We start from the raw sequence: 19,179 nt of genomic DNA, 5'->3' as shown, positions 1-19,179 counted from the left end.
TTCATTCACTATGTCTTTATTGATACTGGCACCTCTTGATACTGGCACAAACGTAAGAATGAGATATCAAACTTAAATACATCAGTGAAGCCAACGAGGGTACTTTGCCTGACCAAAGCAAAAGAGAATGTAGAAGCAATTTCTACTCGAAAATATTCATATGAACATTATTTATTTTTACAATTGCTACACTGCAAATTGAGATAGGAAATTGAAGACTTAAACTGCGCAGTTAAAGTTGTACTGTAACGGTACATTTAAAATTAAAATGTCACATTCAAAAGCTATAAATAAAAAAATTGGTAATAGATTTTGAAAAAGTTTTTAAAAAAATTTACAAAGAAAAATAAACACAAATGGTAATATTAATTTATAAAAAAAGTACATACTCATTTATCTTGTAACCTGCAATCACGGTAAGTAGCTTGTAGATAACGTAGTTATAATGATAAGAAATGGCTTAGCCTTGTGGTTAGATACGTGTGTTTGCAAATGCACTTGCAATTACAATCATTGTGAGTCCTATTCTAGTGCTGCACAAAATTTTCACTGCTAGATTTTAAAAGCTATAACTGGACGCAGAGATGACAAAGAGCCAAAGACTACCAAAAACAAACTTTGAGATCTATCCACACAGTGTATATAAATATAAGTAGCATGTGCAGACAATGTGTTTCACTTTCAGTTGATGCTTTTAGGAGATATCTATGTGTGTCATGATATTTGTTTACATTATAGTAATAGCTGATGGTGTCCTAAACAACACTACTAAACACTAACTATGTTTCTCTATACACTCAACCACAACAATCTTGGACAGTTTCTGATTATGTTCTGCCGAGAAGTTGCAGATGGCATTTTATGGAAAGCTAGATCTACTCTGTACAAAATTTAAAGCTACTCAAACATTTTGCTGATTTCTACTTGAGATTTTAAAATGAGTTTTTATAATCTAGATAAACTTGTTTTATTGTGTTGTTCTTCTTTGTATGTAGGTACTATTTTTGGTCTTGTCTCTAGATGCTACTATAACCAGAGTACCTCATGAGTTCTCCAATAATGAACGGACATTGTTAATACCATGGCAGTTGGTACTAGATAATTACTAATACGTTTTCTCATACTTAGAAACAAACCAGTTATTTCTTTATTTGTAAAGAGTTCATAAGGTCAACTTCAGGCTGGCTTCTGGCAGTTCTACTTTATCATCTTCTTGCAGGGTTACAAGAATATTCATACATTCTAGATAAGAGTTTAGTATGAGTTAATGTAACTTTAATAAGGTTATTGGTCCTCTTCCTACAGATCCCTCTGAAGTAACTGGACTAACTCTAAAGCCTCCTTCTCATGACACTCTTATATTTACCTGGAACTTTACTGGCAGATATGAAAACTTTACCTACAGTCTCTTTCCTGATACTCCTGGTAGCCAGGGTATGATTATTAACAACATTGTGGTCTTTTTATCTCTAGTATGTTGTAGATCAGTAATTTCTGTTAGCAATTTATGTAGGGAAAGAAGCTATAAAAAAGCATTGACTGTATTTATGCAATCTGATTTCAGCAAAATGTTTCGTACCTTATAAGCTAAACACACAAAAAACTTGAATTATTTTATCTGGTGTTACACAATCTATTGAAGTTAATATTGATAGTTAGTAATATTGTCCAGTAAAGCTTTGTATGATACCATTGCATTAAACATTCATATCTTATGGAGTGCCATTTGTAAAATTTTGTGATATTCACACTATAAAAATATTTTCAGTATATCAGTTTACATGTTTAATATGTGAAGATTCAAGTTTAGTATGCTAACTTACATATTTAGTATGCCAATTTACATGTTTAGTATTTGAAGATTCGTGTTTAGTATGTCAGTTCACATGTTTTATATGGCAAGGTTCATGTTTAGTATGCTAATTTACATGTTTAGTATGTGAAGATTGTTGTTTAGTATGTCAAAATTCATGTTTGGTATGCTAACTTTAATGTTTTGTATTGCGAAACGCGCATTTTCGCTATTCCGTTGCGATCCTGTTTGATATGCCAATACACATGTTTGTTATTCAACTTTTATTTTATATGCGATCTCCTTTTTATTACATTTCGATGAAATGCTCCTAAGTCAATCGCGCCCTTTTTTACACGTAGCCCGCGGCCCATCGCTAAATAGTTGGCAAACTTGGAGAATTTCGATCGATGACCCTGGAGAGCGAAGACACTAGCGAGATTTCCTCACCGCGTGCATCCGAAGCTAGCTTTGCCACATTCGTTCGTTTAATAAAAAAATCTTTCAAATTCAAGTTACTTGGACTTTGAAAAAAAGGTAAGGCAAGATTCTATTAAGACTCAACTTTCTACATCTGATTTTCTTTACCTCAGCAAGTGAGTATTGTAGGTTGCTGTTCTGTTTTGTAGTAACAACGACGTGGATTTCTTCATCAGCCTTTTTATTTCTAATATATTGGGGAAGTTATCCGTCGACTTACTGAGTTACGACTACTGACTACTTACGCTAAATAGTTTGCCAACTATTTAGCGATGGGCCGCGGGCTACGTGTAAAAAGGGCGCGATTGACTTAGGAGCATTTCTTCGAAATGTAATAAAAAGGAGATCGCATATAAAATAAAAGTTGAATAACAAACATGTGTATTGGCATATCAAACAGGATCGCAACGGAATAGCGAACATGCGCGTTTTGCAATACAAAACATTAAAGTTAGCATACCAAACATGAATTTTGACATACTAAACAACAATTTTCACATACTAAACATGTAAATTAGCAAACTAAACATGAACCTTGCCATATAAAACATGTGAACTGACATACTAAACACGAATCTTCAAATACTAAACATGTCAGTTGGCATACTAAATATGTAAGTTAGCATACTAAACATGAATCTTCACATATTAAACATGTAAACTGATATACTAAATATGTTTTTATAGTGTGAATATCACAAAATTTTACAAATATCTCTAAATATGAGTGCCCCAACATGTACAAAGCTTGAGATATGAGCTGAATTTCTAGCAGGGATCAAAAGTTGCAAAAGATACAAGTAACCTCTGAGAAATAATGGCCACTTGATGGCCTTTATTGATGACCATTAATAATGGCCTCTTGATGGCCACTACACTATATGGCCAAATATACGAGAGGACGCTTTCGAGAACAGCATCGCTCAGTCTTACTTCTCAAATCAGCATGAAAACAGTTTTAACAGGTTGGCTAAAAGTTACAGTGAACGCGAGGCAACCGCTCATAACTGGAAGTAGATACTAAAAGATATGATGGGAAACTAGAAGTAAGTTTAGTGAAAGATGAAAACATAGCTTCAAGTTTGTGTTCAGTAAGTTAAATTCATTTAAGTTAAGTTCAAGTTTCTATTACACAGAGTCACAAAAGTTTAGTGTACCAAACATGTTGCTCTCAAGACTCTCTCAGACCACCGTTATCCAGGTAACAACTCTGTATAGTAGTGTACATAGTAATGTTACATAATATTGTAGATAATACCAACTAAATAGTTATTTGTTACTCTGTTAGCATAGGTACTGAATTATAACTATTAGAAGCATTAGGTTTTTTCATAGTATGATAACAGGTTGGTTTGCATCTAGCTTTTTTGTATAAGAAATATCTTCTTGAGACACAAGTAAATTGACTTAGAAGCTCAGCTCCAGAATGCATTAATCTCATGTGTAGAGGTATAGGACTGTAGTCCAGAAGTATACTCAATCACATTGTCTGTAGTATTAACATAGTTCTCAGTCCCTCCACCAGTTTGTGAATACAACTCCTAAATATAATCTGCAACCTATGATGGCCTTAGTCTCCCATGCTTTAGGAATTAGCTTAACAGAACTCAGGCTAAAAATCAGGAATCTTCTCTGTTACAGTATTCCTGACGAATCAATCTGATGTTTATACCTTGAAATACAGCAGTCTTTCTGTGGACACAGAGTATAATTTCACAGTCGGAACACAAGTTCAAGATGCTGCTAATGCTAGTAGTTACAAGTTTAGTGAGTTTATCACCGCTAGTGGACGAACCGATGAGTTCAGTAAGTATTGTTTTACTCACTGCAAAACGTATTAAAGTAGATTTTAATTGTTGATTAGCTGAAAGTACAAACAAACCTTAACTACTAGACACTAGAAGCACATTCTCTTGAGAGTTGGCAGAGTAAGATTGTCTTCTTATCATCATTTTCTGTCGTAGACTTATTGAGCAGTCAGCTAAGTATCCAGTTTTTATATTCTGAAGAGTAATGTAACTGTACACTTATAGCTTTTACAATTCAGCCTGTAAGTAGATAAAATGTTGTTACGAGTCATCTATCTAAGGTACTGCTAAGGGCTCACTTATTTACAGATCCTGACCAGGTAGTTGGTTTGAGAATAGTTAAATCAACAAATGACTCCATCACCATAAGTTGGAATCCACCTGATCAACCAAATGGTGTAATTATTGGATACGTTGTACAGAGGTACATAAAAGATGAGAGTGGCTGCGCTCAGAGCGTGTTTTTCAATTGCACCAACTGTCAGGTATGTTTGGAAGATTAAGATGGTCAGTCCTAATTACTGCAATAATTACCTATGTTCCTTTATTTGTTCGTTTTTCTTCTTGTCACCGATACACATTGAGTCTGCTCCTGTAGAAATACTAACTTGATTTTTTAATCCATAAATTACTGCTATGAACTGGTTAGATTGAAATACTAGCAGATTTGTGTTTACTGACCAAAGTTCAACTAGAATAGAGAGTTTTTCAATATCTAAATTATGGTATTAAAGTATGGTCCAATCTTGATTTTCAACTAGATTCTATTGCAAAAGGCTGTTCATGAACAATATACACTGTATTTGAAAATAAGAAATAATATAGAAAAATTCTTTTTTTATTATAAACAGTTTAAAGATTTTGATATCTTCCTATATTAGGATATAACAGGATGTGATGTAATAATATCATGTGAAAATATGTGAAAATATCATGTAACCCGAGCACATCACAAATCTTATTTTTCTATCAATTTTAAAATCAAAAGCATTATTAGCTTATGTCCAATTGTCTTCCACGTTTTTAGCCGAAACTTTGTGTTCGGCATTTGAAGGTTAAAAATTTGTTGAAATTTTGTGCTCATACTTTTTGTTTGAGAGGCTAGATGTTCATAGACCATTAGAAGATCTAAATTTAAGGCTTTGTTGAAGTTAAATATTTACTATTGTATCTAATAATGAAACAATCTCTCCAAATTTAAATAACATAAAAACAGTAGAAAGTATATACTTATTAAACGTTAATTAAAAAAGTTGGAGCTGGCTATCTTTTGTATTTTTTCCCCTCCTTTTCCTCTGAACTTTTGAATAACCAAGCCTACTCTTCTCTTCCAATTGTTGATGCAGGAATAAAAATAACTCTTATTGATCACCACTCTATTAATCTAACTTTTTACATTTAGTTTAGTTTTGCATTTGATATAATTATTTGTAGTTCTTTTAAATAATTATATTGTAGGTTATAATATATTTAGACTGCTAAAGTAATTATACTAAATACAATGGATTATGGGAAATCTACTCCAGCATATAACAGTTTTAAACTATAAGGCAGTTCAGTGTGTGAAACATATTAGCTTTGTATGTATACATTTTACTTACTAAACACTAGTTTGATTAACCTTTATTACACGCTATACAGCAATATAATGTTGAGTTAAAATAATGAGAAACCCATCAGTGTGACAGTATTTTAACACTTAACATATTTTGTCTAAAAATTAATGCTCCAATCTACACTATCAAAATAATATTTAACAATAAATAAATGCTTTATGAATCAGTATTAAAGGCTACTTTATTGTTTTAATGCCTGAAATCAAAGTACAAGGAACCCTCACCATACGATTTTAATTCGTTCTACTGTTGGCATTGTAAGACAAAAAATTGTATAGAAGGGTGTAGAAACCCATGGTAAATATCTACTGCAAAGACCCCTTGGTAAAAATCATCAACCTTTTATATACATACTTTACATATTGAAAATTAGTAACAAAATAATTGTGTTAACCTTAGTAACTATAGTTACATACAAAAACTTTAGTGTATTTATTGGTTATGATCTGCATTAAAATGTAGTGCTACAATGTACTATGTGCCGTATGAACTGTAAGGAGTTCTTCACTTTGAGACAGACATATAACATACACGGTGCATCTAACTAAAAATACTTTAGCTTACTAAACCCATGCTTAAAGTTTTAGTTTTTATTTTAAACTATTTCACCAAACTACAACTTTTAAATCGACTAAAATTTTTTGGAGGATGTTTTTCCGGTTTTGTTGCGCAAAAACTAATAAGGAATAACGCTGAAATAAGCAAAATCGAGTATTGCCTTTCTTTTATTTGCTGTTTAATAGATTTTAGCAAATGATATATTGCCATAATTGTTATTCCAATGTAGTTGGGGCACTGACTGCCAAATTTGAAGTTTGAGAAAATTTTTTGTTGATATCATAAGACGAAAAATATTTTGTATGGAGATGGGGAAAACATTAAAGAACAAAAAAATCAAAAAGCAGGAACATCGTAACTTGTATTATATACAGTATTTGCTTAATTACTGTACATAATACAACCAACTGGGCGAGATCCTTCTTATGTAAGGAGTTGTCTTTCGTACACGATTATGCATAATTTCATAAACTGTTCGGTACTTTTGCTTTCTGATTGTTTTCATGCCTTACCAAGTTACTTACCAGCTGAAGCTTTCAGTGAGTCCAATTTTGATTTATATGATTTCTTATTTTGTTCACACTAATTACCTTCCTTTTGTCTACCAGAGAAGAGAATATGACTACAGCACCACTGTTATCAACTTGACAAGTCAGTGTTCACAGCAGGACCCTGACTGGAGCTATGACAGTACAGACATATTCTCATATGAGTTTACTGGTCTCAAAGTTTTTACAGAATATATATTTAAAATCTTTGCTATCAACACCAAAGTTCCCTCAGTTGATAATATATCTTTGACGACCAATGAAGCAGGTACCAACAATATTTAGTTAGCATTACGAAAATCGCTTTGCAATTACTTCTCTAGCATTTTCGTACTTTAAAGGGTGTTTTAATATTTTCACAAAAATAAAGAAATGTTATGATTTGAATGTTATTAGATCATCGTTGTAAGTAGAATTATTTTGAGCTGCTAAGCAGTCTAATACTTATTAAGGTCTTTGTACTCGGTTCACTTTTCTCTCCCTCATTTTAAATGTTGTAGTAGTTGTCACAAGATCACCAATGACTATATTGTACAAAATCTTCTACTGCACAAAAGAAATTAGTCATCTCTCTGATATTTGATAAAAATGCTGATATTTTCTCAATTAGTTCTATGAAATTTTGACGGTTTGGTGGCAGATCAACTTTAACTTTATAATTTCTCAGCTAAGAGCTGGGTTACCCTCAAGTTGACTAATAGTCTGGTTTCTGTATAGTTACTAGTAAATTCTTTTGATGTCTTGTGATTTGGTTTAATTTTAAATATTGCGCGACTATTTCTACATCTAGTTTAGAAATAAAAGGTTTTGGAAAAAGTAGAAGCAGAGATATATCCTTGAATTTAGCAGCCAAACTTATAAAATCTTACCCTTCAAATAGACGAACAGTTATAACTAATGTCTTTGATTCTACTCACTTCAAATGTGTGTTTCTAGAGTTCTCTTTGTATGTCCTACAGCTCCAGGACCTGTTAGAAATCTGACCGTAGACACTGAGGCTAGGATCCTGTATGCTAAATGGCTACCTCCAAGTAAAGATAATGGAGTCATCAGGGAGTACGGTGTCGAAGTATTTGAGAGTGATAATGAAGTTGAGGGTGCTAATCTAGTCTTTAGTTCTAATGTAAGCTATATAGCTATTAGCTATATCTATCATTTCTATATAGCTTTGCCTTCAATGACATTTTAGAACTTTGATTTTTCCTTTCCAGACTAATGACACTCAATTGAACATAACTAAAGACATCAAACCATACACTAGTTACACCATATCAGTCAGAGCAAAGACTGGGTTTGTAAAGTGGGGGCCAGAAGTCATCAGTCTACCAGTCATCACTCTCCAGTCTGGTGTGTTTGCACTTTACTAGTAGTAGCACCTTTTAAGTAAGCTTTTGTTGGTAGTCAGAAAAAATCTATCTATAAAAATGATTTTTTGAAGTGCAACCAATTGCAGCTCATTGTGGAACTAATTAAATTAAATTAAACATAAATTTAAAGTTAAATTAAAACTGAGGAACCTACATGTAATTTCCATTTTATTAAATATTCAATGAAAATAGTGTGTATTGCACAATTGCACAACTATTGAACATTTATGTTTTACTGGATGGCTTTAAAGGAACAATGTTAATCAAGTTATGTTGGTTTGTTCTCACCAGTGATTATCTAATAATTATGTATAAACAAACCAGACACCAGAACAAAATTAAACACACCTGTAGATAGTCTGGGTACTGCGATTTGTTGTGAGAGATTTGTTGAAGAGGCAAAATGTGGAGTGAAAAGCGTAAAGGGAAATTTATTTTTGTGTATGAATATCATTTTACTTAAGCAAATTTTTGAGTCACCTGGATTTTTTCAACTCAACAACATCAACCCTTACTCTGAAACAACACACACTGTAGGAGAAGTCATGATAGGAGTAACGATATAACAACACACACATTTAATTAAAGCAAATAATCGGATTTATCACAGGCCAACTAATTGTATTGAGTCTTAATCTGGCCAACAGAGTAGAAATTATACTGATGATGAGAAATGTGTATCCTGAGGCTGCTGTAAGAAGGACTACATCAGAACTGTTTCACAGACACTTGATGAGTGGATGTAGATTCAAGGTTTGAGATTGAAGATAACTCTATTTTTGTTAGTGAAGAGTTAGTTCAAGTTAGTGATCAGCTGATAACCTCTAAATATCAATTCTTTAATTTTAGCTCCAACAGTGGGTCCAGCAAATTTCCAAAATACCAGCTGGGAATCCCAGAACATAACTTTGACCTGGTCTGAGATTCCCCCAGAGCATAGAAATGGAGAGATCAGGTGCGCAAATCAGCTTGGTTAACTTTTTCTAACAAATGAAGTTATTAATAAAAAAATTACAATAGAGTAGGATCTCCTAAAATGTTCCAGGAATGTTTATGTTATACGGATTTCACATTATAAGAACAAAACAATACATGTAAATTGTGTACTCCGTTCCAAGATATTTACAAACTTACGCCTTTGGGCATACAAAGAGGAAAAAGCTTGACTTAACTTTTGTAATGTTTGGGCTGTACTGTAACGGCAGCTTTATTAAGGTAGTTTGCAAAGACAACTTTTCTCCTTTTTATGATCAATTTCACAGGTTTTATAGACCGTGATCGCGGTAACAATAAGTGGACGGGGAGCGCACATCTTCGGCGTTCGTTTACAATGATTTGCTTATTTACCTAAACAGCAATGTTCACTTTTCAAAGTAAAACTAATGAGAAATATTTTATACGTCTTTGATAAAGCAAAACAACAACATATTTTACTAAAAAGTGGTAGTACCTGTTCATCGTTGTTTTCTATCCTGAAGTTAAGGTTAGGATAAAAGAGAATTTTTGACGATACTCCAACTCGTGACATTTGCATTGGCTGACCGGCCTTGTAACACCTGTACCAATCGATTGCCTTTGTATTCATGAACAATTGGTCAGCTACTCTATTCTCTGTTTTGTTGACACATCTGATGATCTATCCCGATGAACTAGATTATTGCAAAAGTTGTACTTGTATATAATATGTAAATATATTGTTATAAGCGCGTCGATTTTTCTTTCGCAATTGTGGCGAGATAAATTAACATCCAAATCAAATTTGAGAACTTGTCCACCTCAGCACTTTATGTTATATAGAATTTTTTTGTAGTAGGAAGCAAAAACTTCACATAAATTCAATACATTATCAGGAAACTACGTTATAGGAAGTATGGTTATAGGAGCATCTAATGTACTGTGTATATGATATGCAATCCTAAATCATGCTATACATGTACAGATGGCCATGATAACACATGCCTGCAAACAGTCTTGTCTTTAATTGAACTAACTGTATTGCTATTTATACCTACATGTATGTTATTATTTCATGACAAGGTTAAACACGGTGTTGTAAAAGGCTGCCATGTAAGGCTGCCAGCATGGGTTTATTTGATAAAGGAAGGCAGCTAAAACTAGATAGTAGATAGTTATTAGATAGTTAACTAGTAGATAGTTTATTACTACTGAGTACAAGTTTCACTTGATTATTTTTCTATTCTCTACTAACATTGAATGTTTGCTGAAGTTGGAATTGCGAAGAGCAAACTAACGATGAATATTAATTTTTTATCATTTCCCTAATTTTAGTAAGTCAATTTAATGATCTATTAATAGCCCCTGCCTACACCTTCATGAGCTTTTCTACTTGAGCATACTTTCTATGAAGTGGAATAACTTCCTATGACCTGTTAGATTTGTTTGAGACCCGCCACATTTAACTATGATTTAATACACCTAACTATGATTTGATACACCTAACTATGATTTGATACACCTAACTATGATTTGATATACCCAACCATGATTTGATACACCTAACTATGATTTGATACACCTAAATATGATTTGATACATCTAACTATGATTTGATACACCTAACTATGATTTGATATACCCAACCATGATTTGATACACCTAACTATGATTTGATACACCTAACTACGATTTGATACACCTAACTATGATTTGATGCACCTAAATATGATTTGATACATCTAACTATGATTTGATACACCTAACTATGATTTGATATACCCAACCATGATTTGATACACCTAACTATGATTTGATACACCTAACTACGATTTGATACACCTAACTATGATTTGATGCACCTAAATATGATTTGATACACCTAACTATGATTTGATACACCTAACTATGATTTGATACATCTAACTGTAATTTGCTTCACTTCATTATTGTTTAATGTCCCTAAGTTCATCCCTGTTTTTGTGGTGTGTCAACTCATTAACCTTTTTGTTTTTACAAGCGAATATCTATAATATCTAAAGAGTATATTTTGAATCTACTTTCAAATTGCTGTTGAACGTTGTGATTGTAGAGGCTACATATTGAGATTCAACCTCTCTAATGGTGAATCTATCATTAAAAATCTCTCCAAGGATAGCAGAACTGTGACTGTGTCCGTGGAAAAGGCAAACAGTGCCTATGTGTTCAAGTTAGCGGGCTATGTGATGATAGATGGACAGCGTGTTGAAGGTTCACCTGCTAGCATTAGTGTCATGTCTAAACCAGCAGGTAAGTTATACATTACAACCATAGAAATTCTCATATTTTTCAGGAGAAAATTGATCGAAAAATTTTCTCACCACGGTAGACTATTTTAGCCATTACAGATTAAATAGTGAAACCAAAAATTTATATGAAGAAAGTGTGTTCAAATACAAGCTGAGTCATAGTCACCAGTTATTTGTTTTAGTACCACAATAAAGAAATCACTTTTTATTCCTTCAGGGTGCAACATTTTGATGTTAACATACTCGCTAAACCACCAAGGAATCTTTGTGAATAAAACTGTCCAAGTTTACCACCTTTTTTATATCATATATATTTTAGCACTCATTTTACTCATCAACATATGGATACTTTTGAAAACTAAATATTGTTCGAAAGAATATCGATTTGTGCTTGCAACTAGTTTCTAATTAAAGGTTAAGTTATACAAAATCTTTGGAGATTTCATCAGAAGTTATTCATGATTTTTATTATTTGTGATTGTTTTTGATGTTTGAGGTCATCTTATTGCCAAGATGTTTTAAGATTAAAACTGGTAAAACTCAATAGTGATAAGAAAACTTGGAGGAATAATATGTGCAAAATGATGTCACTGGTTGTTATGACAGAAAGGGTTGATATGGGCTATTGAGTTGAAGCTTTACGCTTTTCTATTCTGTAAGCCTTTTTTTATTTATAGTCGTCATGCTCACAATTTTGATTCATCAGAGCGTTTTATTTGTTATCAAGTTTTATCAGTTTGAATATTACAAATTCCTGACAATCAGATCACATGAAACATCAAAAACAATCGCACTGATAGAAAAATACTGACTCTTTCTGATAAAATTTACTAAAGATTTTGTGTGAGTCCATTTTTAATATGAAGTTGAAAGTTTCCTGCCATAAACCGACATTGTCTTTTTCTTTCTACAGTTTTTCCACAAGGGTTAAAATATACCAGGATTTCATCAGTGTCAGTAGATCTGAGTTGGACCAGAAGAAGAGATGTTGGGTACGTAAAAGATTAAATAACTTATAACTAGCAATTCATAAAATCAAGAGCTGCTCACTGCAACTTTTATAATCTTTACAGTTGTTTTTGTAGTTGGTACAACAACCTGTAGGCCTAGTACTATCTTTATTATTATAACCATTATACTAATGAATATATCAAGAAGAAGAAATAAAATATGTTCACTACTTTGATTAGATAGTAGATTAGATAGTAGATCGTAATTTCCTGTAGTTACATGCACTATATTATGCCGATAGTGTGCCAACTTTGATGCATGCCTTCTCCTTAAACAAAAAGCTTTCATCAAAAAAATTAGGGCATAGCATTGAATTTGACTTTATAATCTATAGTTTTAAAATAATTACAATAGGATGTATCGTCTTGTATCTAAATTTTTTGAATGCACTTTCCATATATTTGCAGAGGGTACATACTGAGATACAACCTTACCTCTAGAAGTGTTGTCCCTGTTGATCTCAACAAAAGAGAAAACAAATATACTGTCTCTGATTTACAATCGGACACACTCTATGAATTTAATTTGACTGCATACATAAATGTAGATGAGAGAAGAGAGGAAGGTCTACCTGCTGTTATTCGTGTAAGAACTTCTGCCGCAGGTAAGAAGTAGGATATTTTTAACTCAACAGATTTTAGCATTATTGTTGTTATTAGTTTAGTTTGTAGGCTAATGAAACACTGTCTCTATCTGTTAAAATACTGTAAAACCTATTTTAAATGCCACCTCTATTGCATGCCACCTCTATTGCATGCCACCTCTATTGCATGCCACCTCTATTGCATGCCACCTCTATTGCATGCCTCCTCTATTGCATGCCTCCTCTATTGCATGCCTCCTCTATTGCATGCCTCCTCTATTGCATGCCTCATCTATTGCATGCCTCCTCTATTGCATGCCTCCTCTATTGCATGCCTCCTCTATTGCATGCCACCTCTATTGCATGCCACCTCTATTGCATGCCACCTCTATTGAATGCCACCTCTATTGCATGCCACCTCTATTGAATGCCACCTCTATTGAATGCCACCTCTATTGCATGCCACCTCTATTGAATGCCACCTCTATTGCATGCCACCTCTATTGAATGCCACCTCTATTGCATGCCTCCTCTATTGCATGCCTCCTTGACCCTCATTGTGCTGGGCTTTTACAAACCAAGCTTGAAAAGTTATCAGTAGAAAAATTTCCACAGACCGGTAATAATAGTGCTTTGATTACACCAACAGGAATTAATTATTTCATCATTGCTGTAGTGTTTGCGAGTTTTTAGTGATGGTGTTTCCAAGGAGATTGATTGTCACAAATAACAAAACTACAATCTGATTTGTATTTACTAAGCTCTAAATCCTATCTCTTGTTGTCAGGTTTATCTGAAAATTCTACAAGTATATTGATGAACAATGAGCACACCCTTCAAGACGTGTGAGAAGAAGTAGCAGCCATTGTTACGAAATGTCAAAGTTTGTTTTATAACTCCAAAGTTTTTTGGTGTTTTCCTTAAAACTTTAAAGAAGGCGACCAAATAATATTGGCAACATTAGCATCATTTAGCTTTTAAATGTTTTAAATTAAGCGTTCTAAAGTTCTGATCAGCTAGTCAAAAAATAAAGTACTACTATCTACTCAAATGTCACCTCTAATAGACTGCCATTATAAGGAAAGAGTTAGAAATACAATGCCACGGCGCTCAAAGAGAGGTGTCACGGTAGATAAAAATTTTAGCTTTCTTGGTACCAGCTTTGTGTTGTATTTGAGAATCACTACACTAGCTTCTGTGATAAAAACTAACATTTCTTGTTTATAAATTTTGCATTTACTTTTTTATGCAAACCTTCTTTTCATAAAACTCCATTATTACTAAAATGATTTATATCATCAACAGAAATATTGTTTACAGCGTAACTCAACTTAGCCAAGTATCTTTTTATAAAAGTATAAATGTACAGACATTTAAAATAGACTTTTAATCCATTAAAATTATTATAAACTATTCTAACCCATTATTCAGACAGTTTAGAGATCAACTTGGTTTTTTTGAATTGATTAAATTTTCATGTTAAAAATTACTCAGTCTAATCTTCTAGCAACACTATTGCCAAAAAGTTACATTACACATGAAGGTCAGCTATGATGGATTTCACTTTGAAATCTATATAGTACACATAATAGAGCTACATGGCAGTGTGCTCCTGTGTCCTATGTAATATAATGATTGTAATGTGATAGTCACTGCACAAAATTTTAGTCTTTTAACACCTCTTTGTTTTACTTTAGCATCAATATACATTTAGTGATGCAACCAGCAGTAAAACCTCAGATATAGCCTTAGCTCGTGTTTGTTACCATTACCCATTGTTGAGACAAACACGATAAAACAGAATTGAAACATTGAATCTAGTGGTTATTAACTAAAAAATATTAAGTAATAAATTCTTATGTTACTTTGTTTAGGTTTAAGTGGATGGACAGTTGGAGTCATTGTTCTGATAGTAATTGTCATCATCCTAACTTGCCTTCTGACCATCCTACTAGTCAGACATGTTAAAATGATTCGGAAAGAGGAGAAGAAAGAAGAAGGAGTAGCGATTCCCCAAATCAATACTGATTATGATGTTATTGCTGATACGGTTGAGCTCAAAAAAGGAATGTCTGTTAACGGTTTCTCAAGCTTTGAAAACAACAACCTAGATAATGCAGATGCGGCATATGAAATGCCAAAAGCATCACCCGAGGCACATCAATACGATGTAATCGGAAAACGATAATAGTTGGAAGCTTCTGCATTTCTTTGGAAACTTAGACAAAGCCTTCATGTCAAAGTTTATATCTGTTGGTTTTATCACCACATCATATTTGGTAGATGCAATTTGAACTGATCAAGCGCTATAAATCTAATTTTAGATAAAACTGTTACGGTTTCAGTGCAAATCTGCGATTCGTTAAGAATTCTATCATAGCTTTGTAACATACTAGATAAATTTTTATTTGATTAGCTACACCGCTCACTTTATTACGCATATCATGGTTATAAACATTTACTTCTAAAATGTAATTATGATAACAAATTAAAATATTATAATGTCTTTCTAAGTTATACCAATATACATGTTATTCCGCAGCAGAAATAATTTTACTGAAATACTCATTTACTTCGGCTTAGAAAAAATATAATTATGATAACAGATGTGTATTATATAATTTTTATATAGCGATTTAATTCTGCAGAAATTATAATTTTAATGAAATGCACTAAAGAAAGTAATTAAATGAGTCAAGCACAGAGGGATTCACCAAAACATAACTGACTATAATACACAGTGTTGTTAACATCTTAGCAAAGCAGTTTTACTTGACACACATTAATATGAATTATTCGCATGCCCGTTTTGTCATTATTCAACCTAAAGTAGATGTAAAATTAGCATATGATTGTACTAGCATATGTCATATAAATGTACTAGCATATGTCATATGAATGTACTAGCATATGTCATATGAATGTACTATCATATGTCATATGAATGTATCAGTTATTCAAACTGTTTATTTTAGCAAGCATATTCAGTCAAGTTTATTTTAGCTACAATTCTGTAGTCATTATCTACAGATCCAATCAATTAAACCATCATTTATAAATGAAACCTCAGACTACCCTTTCAATAGTACCTTCCTGATTGCTCTAAGGCTTTTTGTGCTCAGACTTTCTTAGCTAGTGACGCGGTCACTGACTCATCATCAGTTTTTCTCTCAGCAGTGTGTAAAAGTCACAACCTAGTTATATATATATATATATATATATATATATATATATATATATATATATATATATATATATATATATATATAAACTTCGAGTACAATTTCCACACAGAGCGCTCGATATTATAAAATAGAGCCTGTTATACAGAAACGGAAGTTTAAAACTTATGGTTAAAACACTTTTATTACTAATAAAAGTGTTTTAACCATAAGTTTTAAACTTGCGTTTCTTTATATATATAAACATATATATATATTTATATATATATATACAGCCAAACATGGATAACTCGAACTTCATGGGACCGAGCGAAAGTGTTCGAGTTATCAGAGCGCTCGAGTTATCGGAGCACTGTCACAAGTCCATGTATTTACTTATTTATTAGTAGATACAAGTACATATACAAACTATAATATAAATCAAAAGCATAAATGGCTTGTTTCAAATTAAATGCTTCTAATGTAAAGTTTAAAACTTTTTTATCAAAAAGCATAGAGATTTTTCTATCACTTGAGATTGGTTTGTTGTTTGAGGTGATGTTATTGCCAGGACGTTTTTAGATTGACATTGACAAAACTTGATCGTTGTTGAAATGCTAAAAAGAAATGACATCTTTTTCTTTTGAGCGTTTTACCCAAGATCAATTTTGCCGATTTTTCTTGAAGTTTAAGCGAAGGTTACCTCACTTTTCCTTGCTTTTTAAGGGTGATCGCTAAGTGAATGTTTGGTAAAAATAAAATTTCACCAAACCTTTAGAAAAGTCGTTGACAAAAATATTTTGCAGATGGTGGTAATAACGACTCCTATGAATTACGAAAAGTTGAGATTTACCTCTATGGCTTGGAATAAAGTGATTTTCTAAAGAGATAACAACCGTTTCGGTAGCCGTTGGGCAAAAAACTGTTCGAGTTAGCAGTTGAGGTTGAGTTATCTAAAGCAATTTATCATTACGTGGGAACGAACCAAAGAAACCGTTCGAGTTAACTATGTGTTTGAGCTATCCGAGAGCGAGTTATCCATGTTTGACTGTATATATATATATATATATATATATATATATATATATATATATATATATATATATATATATATATATATATATATGTAAGTGATGGTATGTGCGTCCAGTTATAGATATAGCTATATCACATGTTGATCATTTTACCGATGTGGCCATGTGTTACCGACGCCCCTGTTAAAAAATACTTTTTGTAAGGTTCAATTGCTATATTTGGAGTCAAGATCAATTCTTCCAGTGCGGACAATTACATTGTTCCCATGAGAAGAGTCTCTGTATAGGTTTGTAGACATATAGGCAGTCATGTCTACAGAGATGTAGACAGTACTTCAAAATACGTTTAGAAGTACTCTTCTCTCCATAAATAATCTTCTATCAAGATGAAGTCAAGAAACAATGGAAGTCACAACCTTCTGTACTAAAATTCTGATGCTGTTTTTGAGCATTTCTGAGCTTGTCGTAATGCTGTATCCTTTTATCTTCTAATATCTTTCCATCTGAGAACTTTTTGTAATAAATTCTATTATCGCCTACACAGGACTCTCAAGTTTAAGGTAAAAAAAAAAAAATTTAATAATGTTCTAAATTATCCTAAAAGCTCTTTATCAAACCTCTTTGGCTCTGTCATATTTTAGTTCTCCATACTGGAGCTTTTTTTGAAAGTCTGTGATGTTTCAACTGTGTAACATAGAGTTCTAATCTGTTTCAACTGTGTAATATAGACTTCTATTATGTTTCAACTATGTAACATAGAGTTCTACTATGTTTCAGCTGTGTAAAACAGACTTCTATGACGTTTCAACTGTGTAACATAGAGTTCTAGGATGTTTCAACTGTGTAACATAGATGTCTGTAATGTTTTAACTACATGACATAGACTGTTTATCTGAACCTGTTCCTACTATGAGCATTTCCATGCTTTAAATTCTTGACTATGTATGAACACTGTTGCTGGTACAATATCAACAGTACATCTTCTGAAAGATTTAGACATTTTGACCTTATCAAGGCATTTTTGATGACATAGGTTAAGCAGTTAGAAATGCCTGCTGTACTTTACTCAGGTTTTCAAGTTGTAGATTGATATTGTTAGGGCAAAGATCGATGTACTATAAGCTCGGTGTTTGTCTTCAAGTATTCATCCTTAAAATCTTTTGTGTTTAGTTAATGGGTAATGGTATTGGCTGAGCGAAGTCTGTTTTCTGTTTCAATATCAGGGTTGGCATTTGACTAGAGTGCTTGCAAGATGCTAAAACTTTCCACATTTCTAGTGTCCTTCAATTGGTTTTCATCTGTGCTCATCTGCATAAGTTTTCCTGTTTAAATTCTTCAACTGTGTGTATGAATAATTTAATCTCAGACTAACCAGTTCTTAAAGATGGACTTAAAGATGAACCTGCATAAAAACTTTACTAATTTCATCAGAAAGTATCAGTAATTTTTTATCATTTGCTACTGCTGTAGTTGTTTGAGGTGATCTGACTGTCAAGATGTTTCAAAACTAAAATTGATAAAACTTGATTGCGATTAAAACGATCAAAAGAAAAAAGTATGTATGAAATGAAGCCACTTATTGCTATCGTTGCTAAAGTTTGTATCATCTATTACGTTTAAGTTGCAGTGTTACACATGTGCATGTTATGTTGGTCGCTTTGCAAAAATAGACATCATAAAGCCCTTCCGTGTGATCTGAGAATTTTAACTGTGATCAAGCTTTGTCAACTTTAATCTAGAACCATCCTGGCAGTCAGATCACCTGAGACATCAAGAACAGTCAAAAGTGATAAATTAATATTGATAATTTTTGGTAAAATCTTAAATTTGGTGTAATTACATCTTTAAACAAACACTCATAACCTTTAGGAATGTTCTAAGGTACTACTTTTGTCTGGTAGACCCTGGTTAAAAATGCTTACAAAAATATTATTGATTACACAAAGCAAATAAAATTTTTGCTAGCTTTACGTTTTTGC

The 19,179-nt window shown here is 32.6% G+C and overlaps 1 protein-coding gene across 1 annotated transcript in view; it reads left to right on the top strand.

The window, feature by feature from the left end:
• Positions 1-15,193, top strand: part of LOC137408118 (receptor-type tyrosine-protein phosphatase H-like) — a 28,772-nt gene extending 13,579 nt beyond the window's left edge. Inside the window, exons 10-19 of the mRNA XM_068094507.1 lie at positions 1,306-1,434; positions 3,914-4,078; positions 4,390-4,565; positions 6,863-7,070; positions 7,762-7,925; positions 8,014-8,149; positions 9,019-9,124; positions 11,216-11,412; positions 12,970-13,026; positions 14,880-15,193. Coding sequence (XP_067950608.1) covers positions 1,306-1,434; positions 3,914-4,078; positions 4,390-4,565; positions 6,863-7,070; positions 7,762-7,925; positions 8,014-8,149; positions 9,019-9,124; positions 11,216-11,412; positions 12,970-13,026; positions 14,880-15,193 — 1,652 coding nt within the window. The remainder of the gene's footprint in view (positions 1-1,305; positions 1,435-3,913; positions 4,079-4,389; positions 4,566-6,862; positions 7,071-7,761; positions 7,926-8,013; positions 8,150-9,018; positions 9,125-11,215; positions 11,413-12,969; positions 13,027-14,879) is intronic.
• The last annotated feature ends 3,986 nt before the right edge of the window (positions 15,194-19,179 follow it).

The sequence above is a fragment of the Watersipora subatra genome, chromosome 11, assembly GCF_963576615.1.
Source record: "Watersipora subatra chromosome 11, tzWatSuba1.1, whole genome shotgun sequence".
NCBI classification, from domain to species: domain Eukaryota; kingdom Metazoa; phylum Bryozoa; class Gymnolaemata; order Cheilostomatida; family Watersiporidae; genus Watersipora; species Watersipora subatra.
Note: the sequence above shows the minus strand (reverse complement) of the source record. Positions and strands in the feature narration are given on the sequence as shown.